We start from the raw sequence: 20,671 nt of genomic DNA, 5'->3' as shown, positions 1-20,671 counted from the left end.
AGGGGTTTCCCATTAGGGTGACAAAGCAAACCTTGTAACAGTCAATGGCTGAACACGTGAACAGCCTTGTTCATTGCGAATACATAGGTTAGTTCTGACTGGCAAGAACTTAATGCTATAGGAATGCCTTTTCTGGAATTACAATTATTTTCGTCATAATATTTTCTTCACAAATTTTAAGATAATACTTTTTAGAACACACTGGTTTTCACGCCAATTTCTGCAATATAAAAGGTGATACAGTATAAAAAGGTACGGTTAGTTTTTAAATTTCCTACAGTAAATTTTCTTCAGTTAGTATATTATATATATTGCAAATTTTTGTATTTAGCCTACTTTTACGTCGCTTTTCCGTTCACTTTGTTTAACCGCAACGATGAGAACGCATGGTTAATTTATTATGTATCATCTCTAACATCACATTTCTTCCCACTTTTGGCTAATCGCTAAAATGAAGATGAATAACTACAAGCAGTATTCGAAGTCGCAGTGCAGGAGTACACCACCCCACACACACACATACTACCACCAACTGCACAATCTACAGGGTGGCTCAATAAGTCACTTAACACCCCCAGTATAACGCCACTGCGGCATGGAACGTGAAAATGGCGATGACCGATCGTTATCAGGCCAAAGGGGGAACCAGATTGACGTAACCCGCATGGTCGGCAGCCATCTTGATGTCCGCCATCTTGAATTCAACTTCAGAAATTTAAATGGGAAGGGGGTCGTGCGACATATCAAAATGGGCTAGAATTTCACCAGGAAAACAACTGTGACATTTGTTTTCACCTAACTTTAAATTTAAGGGCGATTTCCGCATGGGAGAGTGACACGTCCTTTCCTTTTTGCTTAAATGTTTATTGTTCAAACAATCGTTAGTATGTGATTATGTGGTATTTATTGTTAGACCAATCACTGAAAATGTCCGGATATTGACTTACCGGTATGTACATATCTTGTTGTATTGGTTGGCATGGGAATTACGATTGTGTTTTGTCTTTACATAAAAGTTTAAAAGTGTGATGATGTGAATTGATCGTGTCAAGAGTAGCATATTTCCTTTTTCACTGATCTGAACGAAAATGCCACTAACACGTGAGGAACGGATTGCCATCATATTGATGTCAGGGGAGAGAAGTACGCGTGACATTGCCGCAGACTTCAATAACCGCAATCCTGCAAGACAACCGGTGTCACATGTGGCCGTCAGCCAGTTGCTGGCAAAGTTCCAAGATACTGGATCTGTGGATGACAAGCCGCGACATGGACGTCCGAAAACAGCCACGGATGAGGGTACTGCTGAAGCGGATTTGGCATCATTTGCAAAGTCCCCAACCCGTAGCACACGGAGACTGGCGCTGGAAAGCGGTGTCAGCAGGGGTTCAATTCAAAGGATTGTACGTGACCACCACTGGCATCCATATAAGATACAGCTGCAGCAGCACCTTAGTGAGGACGATCCAGACAGGCGTTTGCATTTTTGTGAGTGGGCTATAGCACAACTGCCACGTGACCCTGCCGTCGGTAGCAAGATTCTGTTCAGTGATGAGGCTAATTTTTATGTGTCGGGAGAGGTGAATAAGCAAAATCTGCGGTACTGGTCACCCGAAAATCCACATTGGACAGATCCCAGCAAGGTGACGGGAGGCTGGAAGCTAATGGTGTGGTGTGGTACTTGGGGCTCCCGACTTGTTGGTCCATTTCTCATTGAGGGCAACTTAAATGCAGAGGGCTACTTGCATCTGCTACGGGAGCAGATTCTACCATCCTTACTGTCCGAGGATGGGAGCTATCCTGAATGGTTCCAGCAAGATGGTGCTCCACCGCACTATGGGATGATAGTCCGTCAGTACCTGGATCAACAATTCCCTCACCACTGGATTGGTCGCCGAGGGACTGTGGAATGGTCTGCACGCTCACCTCACCTGACACCATTGGACTTTTACCTCTGGGGACACCTGAAAGCCATGGTGTATGCTACGAAAATCAGGGATCTGGCCCACTTGCGCACACGCATTGTGGATGCCTGTACTGCAATAACTCCTGAGGTTCTTCAGAATGTGGTAAGGTCATGGGAGAGACGATTACACGTGTGTGTTGCGCAAGAGGGACGTCATATTGAGCATGTGTTATAACTTTGTGGTATTGTTAACTCTGCAACAATTAAAGTTAGGTGAAAACAAATGTCACTATGGCATGTAGGTATGCTATGTAGGCCTCGTATAATTTAATAAAATCATCCTTGGACATGTCTAAATTATAATTTTCTCTAGGAAACACCTCGTTTCTGCCATTTTAAGATATATGTTCTTGATATTGCAGTTATCGAACATACTTGAATTTTGTTGCTGGTTGTTGACTGAAACAGCACCACCACAAAATCTGGCATGTCATATTGTATATTAGAAAATGAATTCGTAGCATCGAATTTGTAATAGCTACCAGTGACAGGTTTCTGGACACATTGATATGTATAAAATTGTAAAGGCACCTGTGGATTTTTTAGTATATCTGCTTTGTATTTAAGAGCATAACTGGTTTCGTACTCAACAACCGGGATTGTTAGCTCCATAGTCTGAATAACACATCTGCCTTCGTCAGGTAGGTATTAGGCAGAGCTGCACCAGTAGAGTTTAATGTACTGTACCGCATCAAAGCATTATTATCATTGGCGGCTCTTCGAAATGTGATTCTTAAACCACCTTTCCACACAATGTATTTGTAATCTGAGAAGAATCCAGGTTACAGGCGCATCGGAAACAGTACAGTGTGGCTCTTGGTTCTTATTTTATCGCCAGCCTCAAATCCACCGATTTTGTAATATGAGGCCTCGGTCTTGGATAAATTCAGTGTGGCCAAAGCTGTAGATGTAACACCAGGGTAGTCTACTCTGTTTATGACAACACCATGCTTTCGGATCTCGATTTGAGAAAACAGATGCAGTACAAAATTGTCTTATATTTGAGTAAGCAGAATAATCTGTGCCGTCGAGCTTGACAACATCAAACTTGATATATAGGTCTGCTCTGTTGGGGTGTATAAAGTCATCCTCTACGTCAAGGTCAACCTCAATCTCTGTGTTGGGCTGATTCAAATTGGCAAAGGTCCTACGGTTCGGAAGGAATGACTGTAGCTCGTAGCTTTCGATATGCTCCATTTTTTAGTATGTATTTGGTTTATATATTAATCTCTATGATGGTGGTTGTTGTGGTTCCGGCAAAATCAACTAATTCTTCTTTTTCGTTAGTGACCACCAACTCAATGTAGTCGATTTCATTATGGCACACAGGAAAATATAATGTTGGTGATGGAGTGTAGATGATTGGCTCCATAAATTCAGAGTTAGGTTTGAATGTTGAGATGATGCCAGTTTGTTTGTGAGTGTCTATGCCATCTGATTTGGTAATCATACCCTCGGCCACATTACAATGAATATTCAGAGTCTCTATGGCCAAGAATTTAGGTATATTAACAGCAGTGTGTTTGATGGCTGGTTCAAGTTTTGTGTTGTTCTGGAAGCCTAATAGCTCTGCTATAGTAACCAGATCCACTGTCTGTGTAGCAGACACAATCTCTACTCTGTGAGTGACACAATTTTGAGTTAAGACAACACCACTAGGTAACTTAGCATTTAAAGTAGATATATTATACTGCCCTGGAGTGATGACAATTTTTTGATCCCCAACTGTGATTGTGTTGTTATGGTGTGTAATATTAGGGATCAAGTACATGCCGTAGAATGCTCTAAGAGCTATTGATTTGCGATACATAATATCATCCTGTAGTTTAAGTTTTAAGATTGAATTCTGACTGGTCAGATGGAATATGCCCATGATGTTTTAGGTACCACAGGGCCTTTCGAAAATCTTCAATTGATGGTTTATTTATTTGGGACAGATATCTAAGAACAGATAAACACAGATGCCCACAATTAATATCTTCAAAATTTTGAATACGATCGTCATTGTATTACAGATTATGAGATTTTAGATATTTTAGTATATTATTAGGTGGAATACCCCCAAACGAATCGAATACAAATGCTTTGTTTGAATATTTAAGATAGCAGATCCAGTGTGTGGCCTGATTTTTGTATCTATCCAAATTGACTATGCCACACTCTTTTTTGAGCGGTTGTTCTGGTAAACAATCAGACATGTACACACCTCTAAAATTTTTGATGCCCAGTGGTTCGATTAAAGCTTCAATATCTTGGTTGGTAAGCGGCGCTTGTTTCTTTTAAACTTATTTATGACTCTTTTAAGACCTTTGCCTTGTTTTTCTATGGCCAGATTATGGCGCCTTTGTTCAGCTAATTCGGCCTTATTCTTCTTGGCATCTATTACTGTTTTTGCTATGGCAGCCGACCTCTCTGCTAAGCTACCAACTGCACCTAGTGTTGCTAAGATAGGCGGGATACTAAATATAAAGCCACCTACATGTGATTTTTTTCTGGATTGCTTTAATTTTTTTAATTGGGGTGTACTAAGTAACAACTTCATACCATGGCCTTTGGCAAGACAAGAGCTTTTCTTTTTGCGCTGTTTTTTGGTTAAAAAACTATCGATAGTACCAAGAGATTTAAGACCTGCATAAGGTATCTGATACATAACACCCTTGGCCTTCATCCTAGGTTTATTATATACATATTCTGGGATTACATAGCTTAATTAAGTGGTTTACATTTAAGTCGTAACACTTATTTCCGGGCCAGTTTATTTAGTCGGTTACAACCCCCACCCTAGTTTTTGTTTGGTGTTCATAGTTATGGTGGTCCCCAACGCTGCTATTTTTTCACCCAAAGAAGCATCTCTGCTTACTAATCTACCGAATGCAGCCTCTTCTAATTTTTTGTCTGCCACATGTCGCTTGTCAAGATCGGTATGTGTGTTGTATGCTATATCATAGTCTCTACAAGCAGCGTCTAGGGGATTAACACCAGGGTCCCCTCTGTTTAGTCTATGGTCTAGTTTGGTACCGGAACCACAATACTGATTGCCTGGAATGTGTAGCTCAAATGGCAGCTTGTTTATGATGTCATTAACCAGCCCCCGACCCTCAGAGATATTCCAAAATTTAGGCGGTAGAGTATTAATAATTTTTATAAGATATCCAATCCCCTTAGTGTCGTTGACTATAAAATTAGACAATTTGGTGGCTATCATATCCATAATTCCGACTTTTTCGTTGTAAAAGTTGTGGTTACCGGCATTTTCTTGGCCGGCTATGACGAGCAGCCTATCTATTAGTTTTCTTACATCGTCAACCAAGACAAATTCTTTAGGAAGGGTGCTTTACTGTTTGATCCCGCTACCTGTCTTGATCTGTGTCAATATGGGCTTGATTAAGTTGTTGTATTTTGCTCCACTGCTAGCCTTGACTCTATTTTGTGTAGGGTCGTTGTTTTGGTACAGGGCATCTGATTTTAATAGTATTTCTTGTAGTGCTCATAGTCTTGATCTGTATAGTCGTCAGGCCGTTTACGAGTCATCAGTTCCCACAATCCAGGTGTTCCAGGATACTTAAGAAAACCGCCTCTTTCTCCAAGATGAGATTCTCAATATACAATCAGATCATCGCCCATAAACGTAACTAAAAAATTGCCAATTTTATGTATGATGCTATCGTCACGGTCTGTGTCAGCATATAACCCGAAGACCTCGTCTTTGTTGTCTTTAGGTGTGCTTAAATATTTTTGAGCAAGAATTCCCAATTCAATAGGATCCTGACTACCTTTGATTCTTTGAGGACGAACAGGACTAGGTGTATGAATACTAGAAAGGGGGTTGATTGGAAATCTAATATGTTCCGAGCAGCTACCGACACAAGCTCTGTGATCAAATTTTGGTTCTGCTCTGTAACAGTTTTGATATTTTTACCCAGTTCACTAATAGCATCAATAATAGGCTGTTCTGTGCGCTTGTGTTGTTCATAAAAACCTCGGTTATATGATTTCAATGCCTTAAATCGTTTTACAAGATACTCTCTTAAATTAAGATCGTCAACGATTGGTCGTTTCATGGTTGTTTATATACGTCTCTACGTCTAGAAAATCATTGAATTTCCTTCTATATTTACCACTATTGGGCTTCCTTGTCATATCGATTGTGACAAACCCGCAGCTGTCCTGGTTCCAGCACCTACCACAAAGCTTAGAAAAATCGTTGTAGCTTAAGTCTGCACCTACATACTCGTCATGTATGTGTTTGAGTGTAGCATGATCTTGACGAAACGCACATATGAAATTGCTGTTGTCTCGTAGCATCTGTTTCGGTATTTTGGAAAAGGTCTGCGCCAGGTAGAAGCAATCTATTTTTTTTGTGTCGCCCCTGTGTAAAAAAATTTCAAACCTCTTTTTGATTATCTAGTATAATGTTATCAAACGCAACAACAGTGTTATCGAGACAGTCATCGAGTGGCTTAACATCTGATTTAAAAGTTGCTATATCCAGTCCATCGTATAGCTTCATCAGCTGCTGATATTTTAATTGTTCCAAGCTCTTAGAAAAGACGTACAAGTGCCTGTTTTTCCAGTCTAACCAGTTAGGTGCCAGTAAAAAATTATCAACCAGTAGCGTAGTCTTACCGCTACCCGATGGCCCAACAATAAGACAACGAATATTATCAGGTAGCAGATTGCCATTTTTCTTAGTCTGCTGTTCGGGCTCTGGTAGTCGCTTTATAACATCCCAGGTGTTCATAGTATCACTTTGTCTGCTTTGATCCAGCTGTTTTCTGGATGACCTAGGCATTTGACCAGTAGCTTGTTGCCTTTTTTGCGGATGACTTTTTCTATGAGATATGTGTCGGGCTGTTTAGTTTTGCTAAGTTCTTCTTCATAGAATCGGCCTTTGAGGATTTCGTTGTGATGGTCTTTTATTATATATGTGTTACGGGTCCAAGGTAATATAACTTGAACCACTGTAAATAATTCAGTGCTCCAGTTTCTAGTAAAGCCTCTTTCGAATATGTGTTTATATTTACTAATCCTTACTTGATCACCTACCTTGTATTTAGGTCTTCTGGTTGTTGGCTGGTATCTCGGACAGTAAACAGTGATGATCAATTGCTGCTCGTCAGATTTGGTTACGTCAGATGGCTTTTTATTAATTGTGGTGTGGACCGAATTGTTATACTGATCTAGAAGTTGTGGTATCATAGCAACCCATTTATAATTACCTTTGAAGCATAAATTGCTCATACATATGACTTTTTAGGGTCCTGTTGAATCTTTCTACAATAGAGGCTTTGAGATCGCTGTAACTTGAGTAATGTCGTATTGACTGGCTCTTAACAAATTGCTGAAACACCAAATTATAAAATTCTTTACCGTTATCTGTTTGTAGATAGCGCGGTAATCTGCCACTCTGATTGATGATTGTCTTGAAGGCTTCTGTAACACATGCTCCAGTCTTGGATTTGAGCGGCACAGCCCAGGCATATTTCGAAAATGAATCTATGACAGTAAGTAGATACTTGTAGCCCTTGTTGATCTTGTGTATGTTTTTCAGCTGTCCACTTGCCATCTTAACCAAGTCAGCCTGCCACAGAGCGTCTATTCCTTTTGTGACCACTGGCAGTCGCTTATAGTTACGTCTGGCTGGTTTGTGTAGCTCTTAAACTATGGTTTGTCTAAACATAGTACGTAAACAAGAATATTGCAACTATGGGGTGTTCAGCAGCTGATACTACAGGATTTTCTAAATGCAGCTTATCCCCTATTTGTATGTCAAACTCCAAAGAACCATCATCTTCAGCATAGGCTGTTTCTAGTGTATCGGGGTCTGTAAAATCCTCCAACTCCACACTGGTGATTTTTGGTATGTTGTCAGCATTGGCTTTCGACAAGGAAGGGTAGTGCTGTGTTTGCGGTTGTAACCAGTATTTGATCTTGTTTAGAGTCAGGTGGACACTTGACCTCAGGTATTGGCGGCAGATAAGGAAACCGGCTGTGTAAATTATCAGGACTTGCCAGATCCACCTCTAAGAACAGGCCATAGTCACTGTCATCAAAGTCTTGAAGATCCTCAATATTAAAATCTTCAACCCACTCAAGCCCTGCATATGGCAGTTTATCCATCATGGCATAACTAGGCTGTTGGCATCCACATAAAATATATAGTTTGATGGTCGTACAGGATCATAATCAGGGACATACTTGTTGTTGGCTTTGCTATATCTTTGAGAACATTGTACTATGCCCCCTCGTATACATTGTTCGATGAACAGATACATGTCCTGGTCCCGGATCAGATCTAATTTTATTTTAGTGTTCAGAAACATCGCAGACCATGCTAGGCCTGGAGCACTGTAAAAATAGACCGGGTCAAGGTAATAATTGTGTATTGAGGATGCTCTAAATGCCTCAGTAACATCGGCTAAGAGTGTCACATCGAGTGTCAAATAGCATTTATGATAATCACCAAGATTCTGACACTTTAAGTTGGTCCACATCAACTGGGCATGGCGATAATCGCCATCGGTGATTCCTGATGCTCGAGTTTGCTGTAGAACGCTTCTTGCGGTGGCAAAGCACACTCGTCAAATTTAGAAAAATCGGTAACATAATCGTATGGATATACACCCTTACGTCTAAGCAATTTCAGGTCCAATTTTGGAAACGTATCTGAGGTAATTTTGAATTGGGCATCAGATAATTGACTGGCCAGAGTGGCAAGGCTAGCCGACAGAAATCTATATGAATCTAGAAATCTTAGGTATATGGGCCTGCCATTAACACTGATTATTTTGCTAATAGCTATATATTTTTCCTCATTTTCTGCTAAAATATTTAAATCCTGCTTCTTAAACCCTTCGTATCTGATCAGATGATGAAAATCATAATTAGATGCACCGTGGCAAAATATCGGGACAAATTTTGGTCTCTGGATCTTAATATTACAGCTACTACACAAAGCTTGTTTATATCGACCGTCCGTGTGGTGATGATGACGCACCTTGATATTTGTATGAGAAAATTCAGAATTGAATACCGAGCATTTTTCTGTACTGTTGAAATCTTCGATTTGATCATCTGTTAAAGGTAGCATAGGTTCTGATTTTAATAATATATCATGGGCTATGCGACGGCACTCATTTTCTATTTTACGTGCAAATTTTTTGATAGCATCTTGGCCCATGTATAAGTGTCCTTTACTAATAACACCATCCTATACAACCACATAACAAAAACTAGAAGGTTCATGTAGCTGATACAGTGTACTTGAAGACTCTTCGGGATCTGGGCTGGACAATGCAAGCGGTTTGAGATTTGATTCAAAATCACAAACTATATACGCTGGGTGCTCCAACAAGGCTTCGAATTTTTTGAATTAGGCATTTTTGTTTGGCTTAGGCATAACCATATGAACAGGTTTATGGTTGCCACAGTATTTTTTATGTTCGACCAACTTATTTTGAGCAATTTCGATATTCTTTTTACGAACGCCATTTACCATTTTTCGACCATCAAATACAGTCAAACATCTTCGACACAACTTGTATATTGCGTTGGATTTGCCTTGTTGTTTTCTGACTAAAGCCTGAAGATTGCGTATCAGAGTGTAGTGATATGTACCATCCCCCTCAATTAAGAGCAGATCAATCGGGACAGCAGAGTCATCATCAAGGTTGCTGATTCTAAGAGGCTTTATTAAGCAATCGCCACGGCTAGCAGAACAAATAAACACATTAATAGATAATGACATACCATTGATATCTTTGGGCCTTTTTTGGAATTTATCAATATTCTTGACAAACATTGGATATTCTAGGCCATCCTAAGCATCATCAAAATCATGCTTATGCTGTTTATAATGACTTATTCCCTGTGGATTATCTAAAACTGGAAGCAAAGCAGCCAAAATACACCTCAAAAAGCATTTCTGGTCGGTATTTTCTACGTTAACCACGGCTTTTTTGTTTTTGATATTGTCAGGTAAAGGCAGATATGTCGAACCTTGTAGAGGTCTGAATTCCGAAATATTAACATAGAGCCTGTGTGGAGATCCACAAAGACTCCATCCTGATTCTTTAGCAGCAAACTCAGAATGTTTGATAAGCAATTGGTCTATCAACCTGCTTAGTATTTCGTCTAAGTTTGTATTTGAGTATACAGGTACAGTTTCTGTTATGTGGGGGTGTGTAAATTTTGTACCGTTTGGTTTCTTATATTCAGTATACAATTTAAGAGATAGCTTATAACAGTCATTTTGTGCATTTAGAATAGCTAGCGTATCAGGATTTTTTAATGTTCAAAAAATTCTTAATATCACATCTTGGCTCTGATACGAAACGGTAATCACTAAGTTGACCGTCAAAACTACTACGAATAGGTGCATTGCGTGGTCGCTTTGACGGTCTAGTATTATCGATGTAGCAAGCTTTCTTTTTAGACCAGATGTAGATGGCTGTGGGGGCAATGTTGATGCCTGTGCAGAACAAGATCTTATATGCCTTGCAAAATTTTCTATGCCATTTTGGACATATTTTAGTGGGCATTTTGCGTTTCTCAGGATCACAATTACGTTGGTGGTTAGCCCAATTAGGGCTGGATATATTCTTATAGCATTGATTACAATATTTTTGATTTGGCATTTTTGGTTTTGGTATTTATATATAATTTCTTGGGGATCAAATCAAAAACTATATACTTAATAAAAATATCAGTTGGCTTCAGCAGTGTGCTTTGTATACTTAGTGTGTATACTTAATGTGTTACTATTTTTGGTTTTGTTATTGATACATAATTTTTTGGGGCTCAAGAGACCTCTGCACAATGCATTGTCTTAGAACTAGATATACAAGTTGAGCCTGGTGCCCAATTAAAATATTCGGGTTAACATATTAATACTCTGAACTGACTGTCCAGTATTTAAGCACACTTGACAGAGTATTACACTAAAACCAATAAGCTCATATGAGCATCTTGGCCTAGTTTTAAGTGTAGCCAAAACAATGCCAAGAGGGCCAAATTTTTTACGATCCTATGGACAACAATCTGACAGATGCAGCTTTTGTACGTGTAGCCAAATCAATCTGAGGGGGGACATACTTTTTACGGGAAAAATCCCCGAGGGCTTTGTTACTAAATTCTTGGATTCGACGGAGTAGCACACTGTGGGCAATAAGATGCATCTTGACATAGTCTTAAGTGTAGCCAAAACCAATCTGAGGGGGGTCATACTTTTTGTGTTCCAGTAATAGGACCAATTATACTACTTTTACACTACATAGGTTACGGTAAATATCGATAAATATAAGTTTAAATATATTTTTGAGTGTCTGGTCAGCAACCAATTTTATAAGCAATATTTTTCCCATGGCCTGAGAACACACACGCAGCTGAACCCTTTCATTTATCTTGCACGTGAGCAGCACGGATATTTCAAAGAAGAATGATCATTACAAAGCATAGCTTTCCTTTCTCCTATCGCTCCTTCTTCCATTATTTAAATCGGTACAGATTTGTAAAACTGCTGCACGTGTTTGCTCACCGTGGGCTACCCATCCGGAACTGGACGCTCGAAGCAGACGACAAACGAGCTCTCCCTAAGGAGTGACGTAGAAACATGGCGGCGGCGTGTTTTCAGCGCAACGCTAGCCTCGCAACTTTGGAAGTCTCGTTTCTGCCTTAAACTGGACACAGAGAAACGCGAGAACTTGCAGGGGTCATTTTTTCAGGGTTTAGTTTTTAAAATTGTTGTAAAAAAATTGAGTGGAAATGTCCATTTATACGTATGTTTGCTTACATAAATCTGTCCTCGCAATTCACGCTTGCTATCGGAAGGATGGATCCACTAGTATTACCGTGCAAATTGTCCATCACCATGTTCGTGCTCTTTATTTGACCCAATAAGAGCTTCAAGAATTAAAAGAAAACTCAAAACAAGCTGTTGACAACTTCTGTACCAGCATACATAAAAATCCATCGCTTAAGAACGCATACGGTGTAAGAGAACAATTAATGAAAATAGTCATGGTCAATTTGCAGGGTAATACTAGTGGATCCCACTGTACATTGTAACATCTACTTCATTCAATACACATGTGGATTATGGTATTGAAAGTACACAGATAGACAGGAGACTACATAAAGTTTTGAGTACAAAAAAAAATAGTGACATTGTCTCAATGAACAGTTGCACTTACAAGTATTATTAATAGATTATTCTTACTTTCAATATTAATAAAAATAACATTTCGCAAAACTTTTGAACTAGGCTTTTATTTTTAGAGGTAACAAAATATTTGTTAGAGGGTTGGAAGTTTAGATAAAATTTCGTTTTGAATTCAAGTTTATTTTGCTTCAATTTTCTACCTCTATAACATATTCGCGACTACCTTGATGAATGATACATTCGTGAAATATATAAGGGGGAACAAAAACATACCTAGGATTCGAACATAGAATCTCCATCGTAGGAACACTGCACAGACTCTCTGTTATGCATGTTAAAGCAGGAATTCATTTCTCCTGAAAAATAAAGTGTTTCAATCGGAAACTGAATTGAGGACTAAAAGTGGTAAACGTTGTAAGTGCCAAAAGCGAAAGTTTTTGTCAATCGCAACGTTCCGCACATCAGCTCGTAAGAACATGCACACTAGTGCCCTCTCTACACGCCCTTTGAACTATTTAGAGGGCTACCAGCCACATTTCACGTTTACCACATTATAAAGCATGGCACATTTCACAGTTTAACGTGAAAAACGGTGTTTGAATTATTGTGGCACTTACAGCGTTTACCAATTTTAGTCTTCAATTATTTGTCATTGTCCAACAATTAATTGATTCCTTCTTCATCGACAGGGCCACGATACAACAGCAACGGGTATTAGTTTTACCCTGTATTCTATCGGAGCACACCCAGATGTACAGGTATGTATGTATCTTGCAATTTGTTAATTATCCCAAATCCTCATTAGATAAGCTAAAGTACTCTTTCGAGTATTCAATTAGAAGTGTGAACGAAGCCTCTTACCCAGCAAGATAATTTTCCTGCATAATAAACTAATGAGCTTCACGAGAACATTGAAAAATAGTTTAAATCCCTTTCGCTTACAAAATTTTCCTTTTGTTGTTTAAATGTTGTTTAAATGTATTTTTCGTAAGTATATTGGTCTCCTAAATGATATTATATGCACTTTCTTATACATTGTGTGTGTAAATATTGAAAAATCGGAAGTTGGCAAATGACGTCACTGTGAGTCAAGGCACCTTATCGTTTTGTAATCCTTGTACATATGAATATCATTAATATACACTTCTGCTGCAATTTTGACACATTTATAATGTTCATTTAGTGCCCTTGGTACATTACATTATATAATAATATATAGGTAACAAATTATTAGAAATTGTATGAAGTAGTTTTACTTTTGTAGATATTAGCAATGCGCAATAAAATATCTCATCTTTACAGGGATACTGTTCTCCTGCTTTGGATGAATGTAACATTCTTTCCTCATATTTTTCCATGACAATCTCTAAAACAATGATTTTTCTTGTTAAAACATAGTCCATCACATTGTGAACCCCGAATCCTACATTGCCATGAACAACCCCCATTTTACAGTGTACCTCTCAACATGTGAATGTTCCGGCATATGCCCGACCCTGTGGCCGAGTGGTGTCGACCTCCGTGGCGAAGTGGTTAGCAGAGCGCGCTACAACGCCAGGGGTTCTGGGTTCGAGTCCCGGGTAAGGCATGGGTATTTGTGTTCGTCCAGTTGATAAGAAACAAAGAAAATGTAAGAATTGAAAAGTGTAAAAGTGAGTAAAAGAGTGAATGGTGGGGGATACCTCCGTGTAGGGGGTATTTCCTTTAAAAAAAAAAAAAAAAAAAGTGGTTAGCACATCGCGCTGCGACGCCAAGGGTCCCGGGTTCGAATCCTGGTCGGGCTTGGTTGTTTGTGAATGTCCATTCATCAATTTCATCATTTCATCACTCATCCCCATCTTCGCAAATTAGCCAAGAGGCACAAAACGCGAAGTAAAATAAACTAAATCAATCAATCAATGTTCCGGCATATGTTGGAACTTATCGTAACACACACATTTCTTTGGCGTTACTTCAAATATATTATTCTTGGGATTCGTACTTTATTTTAAGTTGTTGCCCTCTTGAACTAAATCCTAATCTTCTATAGTTGGTGACCTGGGCGTCCCATTTTCACAAGGGTACCCTGTTTTCTATTATCATTCCTCATAACTAGAGCTTCTGAAATGTCTCGTCTGAAGTTCAATAGATCATTTATTTCTTTTGAAGATTCTCTCCCACGTAGGATATCTCTCTCTCATATTCCAGCTAGTTTTTTTCTCATTATTTAGGTTCTCTTATTCCAACTATAAGTCACTAAGTCAACGAAATGAAATATTACTTCCAAGGTCCACTTCCATGACTTGAAAAATATTCTTTACAAAGAAAAAGCAGAAGTCCATTTTGTCAACACCTCCCATTAAAGCGCACCACTCCTTTGTCATCCACGTTGAGTGGATAAATCACTGACTGTCATTCAGTTCTCGTGGCAATATCATCACGTCAAAATTTGACATCTTTAGAATCTGCAATAGAGGATAAAATATACTTGTATGTAATTCATTATCTTCATAAATGGTAACAAATACCAGTTAATGAAAATTAGAAACAGATATGAATAGCACACACAAAAGCCAAGCCCCGTCGCACACACGCCACACACCACTCTCACACACGCCACATCGCCTCACATATACGCCCCCCCCCCCCACACACACACATGCCTGCGTGCAGACACATAAACACGCGCATACAGTGACTTGTCCAAAAGTTTGATAGTTCTTCTTACGTTTTAGTTCCTTTTAATGATTTTTTAAATAAACTTTTGAATGAAAAGTGAGGGTATAACCCCTAGCACCAATCCCTGGGTACGCCATTACATACATTTGTGTAAAAAAATAAATTTTAATACACAAAAAACCCCACTAAAAACCTTAGGTTGTGAACATGTACGTGTTCCAAATATCTTGTAACAATATTGGCTTACGAACTCATTTTCTTTATTATTTAAACACACAACTCACAATGTTGGCAAATAACAACAACAGATTTGTAAAAAATCCCCAAAGACATGAATTTCACAAAAGCATATGTGGACACATTAAATTAAGCATTAGCAAGTATTAGTCACAGCCTCTATCCGAAAAAAGATATATTTCCTACTCATAATAACAAATAAAAGTTTACTCACGTTCATGGAACAGTGCCACACATCTCAGGAATGACGTCATCAACCATCCAATTCTGTTAGTCTTACAACGCCACCAGCGGCAATATCGAGAAACACCATATTGTCAACTGCTCGATTCGTGATTGAAAGGAGTCGACTGAACGGAAGACTTCTGAGCACGTTCTTACTGTACGTACATTGACTTGGAAATCAGAAGTCTGGGCCTAATTCTTCGTACTAAGACTGCGAGGAAGAGACAAGCTTTCGACGCCAATAAAAAATTAGAGAGATGTTAATGTACTAACTAATCTTTATGTATGTAACTGATGGAGGAATGTTTAAAATTTATAATTTTTAATGTACAAATATTTGTTAGCTCAGAAAGATATATCAGAACCTTTTAGATAATTTGTCAAAGCTTACTTATGTAGAAACTACACATTTTATTGTAACCCGCAGTTGTTGGAACATAACAACTTTCCTAAGCACAACGCATAGTATGCAGAAGATTAACATGTCTACGATACACGAATGGCGTCAAGAGGGGATATGTATGTTACGACACATCAATCAACTTGTGAGAATGTTTGCTTCAAGCGTCAACTTCACGTTACAATTACTTGAGAACTACTTGACGTATTACAATGTAACAATGTAACGAACACCATTCTTAATGAATTTCTCCGTGCATTCAAATGAGCTGAAAATAAAATGGGGTTTCCATTAAAAAAACAACAACTAAGTTTGTGTTGAAAATCGTACTTCCTTACGTAGTTGAACGTGTTGTGTTTACTAATGACATGAGTCCCTCTCATACCATTATATCTGCGAAAGCAGTTTTTCAATATTTATTGTTGTTCACGAAATATTTCAAGTGGTAATTTTAGATGGCTCACACACACGAAGGTTAAAATGTTGCTTCATTTATTTTATCAAACCTTAATTTTCTTCATTACTCTTTACACTTGCAGAAAATTAACCGTGGAAAGTAAGTTAATTTTATTACCTGTTATCTGATAGAAATTGGTAGGGATGGAGAAGAGTATATAGATCTTGCTCAAGATAGGGACAGATGGAAGGCCTGTTCTGCTGCAGCCATGAACCTTCGGATTTAAGAAGGCTATTGAGTTATCTGATAGAAGACACTAAGTTTACGTTTTCATTTTCAGAAGTTACTATTTACGCAACTACGGTTTCTACAGAAAGGTAGATGATGCATTTTTACCCCAACATAACGACGGGTTTTTACAAATATGACTGAAATAGTATTGTACCCTGCTCTCACTTAGTACTCCACAATTCACTTCATTGTACAGCAATTTTGTCCAAGGTGCAGTTAGATCGACATTCTACAGGAATGCTGTATACTTTAAAATATCTACAAATTTGAGAAAATTAAAGGAATTAAGTCGATGTGTTTTGTTTTTCAGGAAGAAGCTGTTAAAGAACTTTCTAGCATATTTGGCGATTCTGATCGCCCTGCAACAATGCAGGACTTGAACGAGATGAAGTATTTAGAGAGATGCATTAAGGAGGCCCTCAGGCTGTACCCAAGCGTTCCTCTCATCGCCAGGAAGCTAAAACAAGACATGCGAACAGGTAAGATTTTAAAAATCATTGTTGCCACTAGTCCTCTTGCTCTCGTATTTGCCTCCAGAAATCACTAAAATCCCAATGAACGTGTTACCTCTACACCTAGCTTAATTTAAATGCAGTATATTCTCTTTCTACAGTGCCTTCGTGTGGATATTGTGCCTGTAGAATGCGGATCTCGTAGCGGCTTGAATCACGCCGCTTCCGGCAAAATTTCAATATACCAGATTAACGTAAGGCAATTATAGAGGTTGTCCAAAAATTATTTCGCTAATTCCAGACGAATTATATTTCAATAGCCTATTGTATGGCCAGCTATGAATAATTATCCTCATGTGCATGCTATTCACCCTTTCCTCTGCAGATAAAAATATAGACAAATAAGTAAACACATATCCTAGGTTCAGGAAACGGAATACCCTTCTTCTGTTTTCCCTTCATACGGATATCCAGACCGTGTCCTGCAAGGCTATCAGCAAGGGGTAGCCAATGAGAACCAACCTACATTCCTTAATAAAATTCGCTTTAATCATGTAATACTCTATAGCAGTAGTAGGGCAGGTGGCCCGGTACTGAATAATCTTTTGAGGCTCGAATCATCACTTGAGGCTCGTCGTAGCCTTTTATGATGTATATTTTGAGGGCAGAGTTGGCAACACTGTGGGCTCTTACTGTAGCCTTTTATGAGGGGGGTCCATTGCCCCCTGTTTACATCTGGCAACACTACCGTAGATTTTTTGACAGTGTTGTTAACCTACTGGGTTTTTCACTGTAAATTTTCATCAAAGGGCCTGAGGCGTCCATGTATTTTTTATGTCTGGCAACACTGTTGGGGGCCTAGTGTTGGCGACACTGTGGGTTTTTACTGTAGCCTTTTATGAGGGGGACCTATTGTCCTCTTTTTATATTTGGCAACTCTATTGGATGTTTTTTTTTGAGGCTTGGGTTTTACCAACCCATCCGAAGAAAATTCCACTATATGATCTTTTACTGGCTAAGCTAACCTACAAATAGAAATTGCCAACACCGACGAGCATCAAATGATGATTTCGAGCCTCAAATAATGATTTCGAGCATCAAATGATGATTCGAGCCTCAAATAATAATTCAAGACTCGTCGGTGTTGCCAACCCACTCTACAAAAATTCCACTATATGATATTTTGAAGCCTTTCACGGTGTATGTTAACCTCACAAGCAGTGTTGCCAACTCGGGGCGAGGCGTAGCCTTTTATGGTGTATGTTAACCCTACCAGCAGTGTTTCCAACTCGTCGTAGCTTTTCACGGTGTATAATTTTTACACGCACGCGCGTGTATTGTGACGAATGCACTCTCTCATCCTTGAAGGATGAATGCACCTTATCGTAATTTTCCAACTGTGGGACCAAATGTTTATATATCGTGACCTTTGTAAACCTTTTTCGGGAACAATGTGTCGCACACACACACGCGCGCGCGCGTGCCTGTATTGTGACGCAAGCAAACAAAAAAAAACTTTGCCTGTCATTACAAAAAAAACAACTTTGACCGTATTCTTAAATAACTAACAAGGACAATGAATCTTTTTGGCTTCCGCAAACAGATCAACATGGAGACTGCACCGCCAAATTTCAATAACCTCTTACCTTCCGTGTTATCTAAACTCAATGGTTTACTGATTGTTCATCTCAACAGCATTTGGACGAAACTGAATGACGATGTGGGCAAGATGTTTTATGTTTTTAATAACAATTTACATTTCTACGAAATTCCGATCGACGGGAAACTTCAAATCACCGTGAATCCGGAAAACGCAGGCGAAATCAAAATTTCTACCGGCAATAATATTTTTCGAATCAAGCACGACAAGATGCTTTCTAACATTACGTACGATGTTTCTGCAGGAGATTATCTTTACATGGAACTTCTCGGAGATTACGACAAACTCATTCCTCTCTTTGTAGAATTACGAATCGTCTATCCTATTATAAATAACCGTTAACCAAAAATGCCTAACGACATTTTCGGCAACACCAAGCGTGTAGACCACGCAGAAGAGATTCTCATGTTGGACATTCGAGTTAAGAAGTTGAGGACCGATTTGATTGCTTTGCAGGAGACCTTAAACAAAAGTTTAGAGTCGGAAATCGCTACGCTCCAAACGCAATGTCTCGACCCCATTCTGAAAATCGATTCCGAACTGAAGACGCTGATAAAAAATTATGTCGACGTACCTTCTTACGACAACGTTCAAAATATACAGTTGAGCGTGGATTCGCTTCAAAATGATTTGGCCAAATTACAGCAATTTCAATCGAAAAATGAAGATTTGGAAAAATTGAAACTCGAAATCGAAGAACGAACTTCCGCAATAGAAAAGAATTTCTCTGAACTTCAAACCGTCGTGAACGATATAGACGCAGAACGCTTACATGTCGTCGTTTCCAAATTACAAGAAGAATTCACCAGCACGTTGGAAGAAATTAAATCCAAGTTGCAGACTTTGGAAGATACAATGACGAACCTACCATCGTCGGACGAACTGCAGGTCATCGGTAAAAGCGTCGCGAACATAAAAATTCAATTGGAGGCGTATCGAGATTTCGAACACATTCAAACCACCATCGCCACGCTTCAGGCGTCCTTGGAATTGATCAACGAAGAAATTAAAAATATTCACGCTGAAGCGAGAGCGTTGACGAGCATTCAAGACACGTTGAGCACGGTTCAGCAGAAGATCGAATATTTAGAAAATTTGAACGTCGAAACGAATCTCGCTCATTTTCATCACGTACTCGACAACATACAGGGTGACTTGGAATCGTTACGGACGAGCGTGCCTTCGAGCGAAGATTTGGAAAAATTGAAAACGGCGGTGACGGCACTATCCGATTCGAACGACATCAAAAGTTCATTGAGCGATCTCGAGAGTAGGGTGGCCAATCTCCCCACCTCCAAAGAATTGCACGCTTTGAAAAGAAACATATCTCGAATGCTGAAACGACTAGAAACGGAAACGGCGAACGTGGAACAGATTCGAGACGAAATTAGTTCGCTGGTGTCGACGCTGCCCACTTCGCAGAGCGTCGCCGACCTTCACACGCAGTTTACAGAGATGCGAAGGATCGTGAACGATCTTACCGAGAAGAGCTCGAAATTGAATCAAGTCGAGAACCTTCAGAACATTGTCGTCAACATCAGAGATCAAGTTGGAGTGCTGGAATCCACGCAGGAATCGACGCTGGCCTCTTTCGGTGCCAAGTCGCAAGAACTCAACGAAAACTACAAGCAGTTGAACGTGGAAGTGAAAATGAAACCGTCGTTTTCTGCCGTAACGGATGCCATAATCGAGCATTTGCTGCCCATCGAAAATAAACTCGGACAAGTTCACAGTAATCTCGTCACCTTCGACACTAAATTCGCCAAATTGTTCACCTTGCAAGCCATCGAAATCAACAGCGTTCCCAATCAACAGAGAATCTCCACGTTCGTCGAAGGTAACAAACTGTACATGTTGCATCCTTATCATCCGTACTACAAGTTTCTCCTCGATGGCACGATTCAGATAAACGAATTTTCGTACTGGTCTCACGGCAGAAAAGCTAGCGTTCCTACCATGACTTTGATATCGAATCGTGGTGTCCAGAAAGCAGGAAACATTCCTCTGGCACGTTGGAACGAAACGCGCAACATATATGAAATACACGAAGACGAAGATCTTACCGTTTTCGACGTGAGTGCCGGCGATAAGCTGATCATTCAAAACACGAGCGAAGTGCCACCCTCTTTGAATCCCATCACGCTTGTGCTTCTCTTGAAACGTAATCTCTAAAAAAATGTCTAGGCAAGCCATCGTCGAAGAATTGCATAAACCTGCACGCCGTAA

The 20,671-nt window shown here is 39.4% G+C and overlaps 1 protein-coding gene across 1 annotated transcript in view; it reads left to right on the top strand.

Annotated features, from left to right (window-relative positions):
- The window catches only part of LOC145987927 (cytochrome P450 4C1-like), a 125,764-nt gene that overhangs the window by 48,413 nt on the left and 56,680 nt on the right, over positions 1-20,671 (top strand). The window contains exons 9-10 of the mRNA XM_083122746.1: positions 12,815-12,883; positions 16,644-16,812. Of these exons, the coding sequence (XP_082978872.1) occupies positions 12,815-12,883; positions 16,644-16,812 (238 nt within the window). The remainder of the gene's footprint in view (positions 1-12,814; positions 12,884-16,643; positions 16,813-20,671) is intronic.

Source organism: Lepisma saccharinum, chromosome 5 (assembly GCF_977018435.1).
Source record: "Lepisma saccharinum chromosome 5, izLepSacc3.1, whole genome shotgun sequence".
NCBI lineage: Eukaryota > Metazoa > Arthropoda > Insecta > Zygentoma > Lepismatidae > Lepisma > Lepisma saccharinum.
The sequence above is the reverse complement of the archived record's forward strand: the minus strand, read 5'-3'. Positions and strand labels throughout refer to the sequence as shown.